Consider the following 6,000-nt stretch of genomic DNA (forward strand, 5'->3'; position numbering starts at 1 on the left):
ACCACCATCAGACCTGTCTGTCCGACCGCTAACCATCCTACCGAGGACCAGCCGACCATACCAACCGACCGAGGACCTTCCGACCTGCCTATCCGACCGCTAACCAACCGACCTGATCATCCGATCGAGGACCAACCGACCGAGGACCTTCCGACCTGAGCGCAAATTTTTCTCCTTTTCCACCCGATTTCGTGTCTAACTTCCTTTAAGATCCTGCTATCCTTATTTTTATTTTTATTATTATTATTTTTTGTGCGTAACAATTATCAAAGTTGAAATATCCTTGCTATTTTTGACATTTCAAAACTCATAAAGAGATGCAGGGTCACCCTTCTTATCTCAGTCTATCCGCCTGCGGACCAGCCGACCTACTTTATCCGAACGCAGACCATGAGACCTGTCTGTCCGACCGCTAACCATCCGACCGAGGACCAACCGACCAAGGACCTTCCGACCTGCCTATCCCACCGCTAACCAACCGACCTGATCATCCGACCGAGGACCTTCCGACCTGCCTATCCGACCGCTAACCAACCCACCTGACCATCCGACCAACCCACCTGACCAACCGACTTAAGCACAAATTTTTCTCCTTTTTCACCCGGCTTCATGTCTAACTTCCTTTAAGATCCTGCTATCCTTATTATTATTATTTTTTGTGCGTAACAATTATCAGAGTTAAAATATCCTTGCTATTTTTGACATTTCAAAACTCATAAAGAGATGCAGGGTCACCCTTCTTATCTCAATCTATCCGTCTGCGGACTAGCTGACTTGCCTATCCGACCGCAGACTAGCCGACCTACTTTATCCGACCGCAGACCAGCCGACCTACTTTATCCGACCGCAGATCATCAAACCTGTCTGTCCGACCGCTAACAATCCGACCGAGGACCTTCCGACCTGCCTATCCCACCGCTAACCAACCGATCAGACCAACCGACCGAGGACCTTCCGACCTGCCTATCCGACCGCTAACCAACCCATCTGACCATCCGACCAACCGACTTGAGCGCAAATTTTTCTCCATTTCCACCCGACTTTGTATCTAACTTCCTTTAAGATCCTGCTATCCTTATTTTTATTATTATTATTATTATTATTTGTGCGTAACAATTATCAAAGTTGAAATATCCTTACTATTTTTGACATTTCAAAACTCATAAAGAGATGCAGGGTCACCTTTCTTATCTCAATCTATCCGCCTGTGGACCAGCTGACTTGCCTATCCGACCGCAGACCAGCCGACCTACTTTATCCGACCGCAGACCATCAGACATGTCTGTCCGACCTGCTGACCATCAGACCTGTCTGTCCGACCGCTAACCATCCAACCAGACCAACCGACCGAGGACCTTCCGACCTGTCTATCCCACCGCTAACCAACCGACCGAGGACCAACCGACCAGACCAACCGACTGAGGACCTTCCGACCTGCCTATCCGACAGCTAACCAACCCACCTGACCAACCGACCAGACCAACCGACCGAGGACCAACCGACCTGACCAACCGACCTGAGCGCAAATAATTCGATTGTATTTTTGTTTTACAGTTTATATTTCAAATAAATAGTGTTTCACTACATTACATTATAGAATAGTCGCGCGGTATACCGCGCAAGAGCGTGTTCTAGTATATATATATACCTAAGTGCCACGTGTGTCCCAATTAAATTGAGACACATGACAATTGAATCACATCTTCCCGCATCTCTGCAGAGATGCTGGGAAGCACCGTTCTATTATTATTATTATTATTTGACAAAATTGTCATAACTCTCTTGTGGTTTCGAAACTCAGTGTAAATTCCCACTCTACTTTAAAAATTGTGTGACGTCCCCTTATACTTTAAAAAATGTTGCATGAAACCACTTTGTGGTTTCGAAACTCGGCATAAATCCCCATTTTACTTTAAAAAATTGCATGACGCTCACTTATACTTTAAAAAATATTGCATAAAACCCCCTGCTATGCAAAACATATAGATAGGAAATCATCTTCTTATCACACGAGGAAAGTTCCATGGTAGTGGAGTTTCATGCAACGTTTTTTAATGTATAAGGGGGTACCATGCAATTTTTAAAGTACAGGTTGATTTTACGCTGAATTTTGAAACCATAGGGGAGTTATAAGCAATTTTACCTTATTATTTTTTTTAAAAATGATGATCAGGCGCATCTGTTGGATTAAAAATTCAATGGTGGGTTAAATATAATTATTTAGACTATCAGTCGAATTAAGCCTATATTAAGTGATTTATTAATTTATTGTACGTATATGTATTGAGCAAGTGCGGACCTCCTATGTGCATAAACCCGATAATTTATTAATTGGGTGATGAGGCCAATTAATAATAAGTGATATAAATACGGTTGTGATCCCAGGTCTAGATGCAACAACCATTACGTTTCATATCTCATCAAGGGAGTAACTGCAGAAACCCTAGGGTTGAAGAATACAAAACCCTCAATTATTACAACACGGTAGATCCTGTGCTTAGGGTTAAATTCCTGATAAGTTCCAAAAATTGGTATCAGAGCTTTTCCGTGTTGAATTATTGGGAGAATTTATTTGATAGATTGATGTTTAGTTGATCGATTTTAAATTTGCATGAATTTTGTTGTCGAATTGGCCGACCACTGTATTTATATTAATTAATGTGTGTATGTTATTGTATATGCAATTAGATTTAATACATGCATAATTTATTTATTTATTTATTAGTGCTGATATTATAAATCGAATATTCATTATGATTCATTTGATAGTCCGATTAAATTCGGATTACATCATCATGTAATTTTGACCGTATACGTTTGTTCAAATTCGACTATAATTACTTAATATATTAATATATAGTTTCTTTGGGTGGCATTTTTTGTCTGTGTAATTCCGCTGCATTTAGCACTTTATTGGACAAGTTAATTATTTTAATAAGTCCATATACTAATTGTTGTGTTATAGTTATCATATGTATTGGACATACATAGTTTATGTTAAGGTGAATTTAATTAGTAATAAATAATACTCCCTCCGTCCAGTTAGAAAGTATATATATTTCTATTTTGGGACGTCCAATTACAAAATAAACATTTCATTAAACACATTAGTTTTTTCCACAAATACCCCTACTTTACATCACATCATTACTTTTACACCAAAAAGTAAGGGCAAAAATGTCATTACACTACTTTTAACTACCCACTATAATTAAAATACTATTATTTCTTAAACACCGCGCCAAAAGTAATTGTATACTTTTTTTGTGGACGGAGGAAGTATAATATATTTTATGAATTGGTTGAAACGGTTATGTTGCCAAAGCAACCCCTGCTGTGTAAATCAGTTTATTTTATATATTAGAAGGTTGTGTGTGACTTATAAGGCTGTTGATTGATCCAAAGGCAAGTCAGCCATTAAGTAGTTACATACATATTTAGTGACATTGAATGTGGTGATGATAATTTGGATATTTGTGTGTGAATAATAAATTTGTCCAAAGATTTGTTTGACACACTAATTTATTGTCAACATTCGACTGTCAAAACAAGTTTATCACTAGGGAGTCAGTAATTTGTTCAAAGACAATTGCTGATGTTGCTCAATAACTTGTGATAAGATTGCTAGTTTATTTTATAAATTCAAATACAGAACATTCAGTAGCTTATAGACATGTGCATTCAGTTGTTAATAAACATTCTTTATTTTTTTATAGAATCAGACTCGTATACATTGAACGTGATTCTGATTATAATTTAGTTTAAGAAAATTATAAATTCATTAATAATACATGCTACATTTTGATGGTGAAGATCAAGTATTTGACGTTGCCAAAGTAACCTCTCTTATATAAGATATTTTACTTGATAACGTAAGAGTTTATGTATATTTTAATTCATGTGATTATTCTTCGGCCCAAAGGCAGTCGGTAATTGACAAAATGAAATATACATCTGCAGTAGTATGTATGAGACGATTATATGGATTTAAATTATGTGAATAGTAAATCAGTTTAAAGATTGATTGTTGTTTGACATTACTTATTATCCGTATATGATTATTGCAACAAGATTACTGCTAGCAATCAATATTATTGATCTAAATATTGACCATTGATGTTGCATTTAGTGTCTTGGAATGGGAATGCATTATTATTGAGCTTCATTGTGATTCATTTGGTTGCATGAATCATGACTTGAGATTAATAATAAGACCAACTCACTCATACGGCGAAAAATACATATATATTCTATTATTTATAAATATATTTATATAATTAATATATATAATGTTAGATAAATTAATTTTTATTTTTTTTGGTATTACGATGTTACTGTTAAATATGTAATTTTTTATATTTAAATTGAAAAAATGTTACTTAAATTTAGATGTTGATTTTTTGCAAATACCGATAAATTTTATGCATTAGTCCGAACCAAAATCCAAACATAATTTCTTAAATATTAGACTTGGAATTGGATCCGAACAAAACCAAATCCGATAGGTTTGGATCCGGTCAACATATTTTTAGCTCCCGCCGGATCCCAAAACTGTAATTAGGGATCGGATCTGGATCATCAAAATCCATACCAGATCTGACCTGTTGATAGATCTATCACTACGTGTATAATGATATGTTTATAATTTAGATAAAAATTAAAATAATTTAGTATTAATTTAAAACTATTTTTAGTAAAATAAAAAAATATATCTATTTTTGAACAAAATAAGTAAAAATAATAAAAATAACACTTTAAATTAAAACAAAAATATAAATATAAATAATATCCCACCAAAACAACTCTATATCACAACAGGTTATAAGCACGACTTAATTCACCACTCCCCACTTCAGGTGTATATGTGGTTAGAAGATATACAATAAGAAACAATAATTGAAGAAATATAATTATAACAGTAGCAAGTGGTACGGACCGTATTTGTCGATCGATAGATTGAAGAAGAGCTGGAACAAGTCTGGGCGCAACGTCGTTGGAGAAACTAGTCATGGGCGCCGTATCCTTAAGGTCTCCGAAGAGAACCCTGTAAGAGTTTCCCTTCAAACCCTGCTTCCTCAGGCACTTCTCCAGCCTTTCAGGCCTAAGCCACACAGAGTTGAACACTTTCCAACCATAATAACAAGCAACAGCAAATAGAAAATATTAAGACCACCAACCCAAGAAGCTCCATCTCCAGAAACACAAGCACAGTAATCAGTCCGATGTTATATCTGGTTTAAGATATTATATTGAATTGTATGGTCTGAATTGTATGGTCCCCCACAATTACGGGCGTCATTAATGGGTCTTGTTTGTGTCGGAATGAGCCAGGGATAACAAAAATATTGTCAACTCAAACCGACCCGAACCCGAAGCCGAAATCTGAGCTGAAATCCTAGATCCGAACACGAAACGAATTCTTTCAGGTCAGGTTCAGGTTGATCTGAATTAGTTTCAGGTCACCCGAAATTCGAACAAAACCGATACGAACCCGACACGAAACAGACCCGAAAATTTAAAAAAAATTAAATTGACCTAAAAATATCATTTTTATTTTAACTTTATATAAAATAATATAAATATTATAAATTAAAATAATAATAATAAATATTTCAGGTCAACCCGAAACACGAAATCCAAAACCTAATCTAATTTTATATTTCAGGTTATCAGGTCAACCCGAAACGCAACCCGAACATGACACAAATATTTTTCGTTTCAGGTTCGGATCGATCCGATTTTTTTCAAACCCGAAATACCCAAATCCGAACCTGGAAAATTTCAGCTCGAACGGGTTCGATTTTTCGGGTCGGCTTTACTTTTGACACACCTACCCACAATCACTTCATCGGGCCACCATTTTATAAAAAATCTTTATTATTATTATTATTATTATTATTATTATTATTTTATAGAGCCGGCAATGAGTCGATTCGTGACGGATTGACTATTTTAAACGGGTTAAATTACTCAATTCTAACCCGATCCGTTTATTATTAT

General features: G+C 35.9%; 1 protein-coding gene across 1 annotated transcript in view; it reads right to left on the bottom strand.

Moving 5' to 3' along the window:
* The window catches only part of LOC127266076 (cytochrome P450 CYP72A219-like), a 28,869-nt gene extending 23,637 nt beyond the window's left edge, over positions 1–5,232 (bottom strand). The window contains exon 1 of the mRNA XM_051296191.1: positions 4,937–5,232. Within this exon, the coding sequence (XP_051152148.1) occupies positions 4,937–5,010 (74 nt within the window). The 5' untranslated portion in view covers positions 5,011–5,232. The remainder of the gene's footprint in view (positions 1–4,936) is intronic.
* Between the last annotated feature and the right edge of the window lie 768 nt (positions 5,233–6,000).

Source organism: Andrographis paniculata, unplaced genomic scaffold (assembly GCF_009805555.1).
Source record: "Andrographis paniculata isolate CXL003 unplaced genomic scaffold, ASM980555v1 Contig74END, whole genome shotgun sequence".
Classification (NCBI taxonomy): Eukaryota; Viridiplantae; Streptophyta; class Magnoliopsida; order Lamiales; family Acanthaceae; genus Andrographis; species Andrographis paniculata.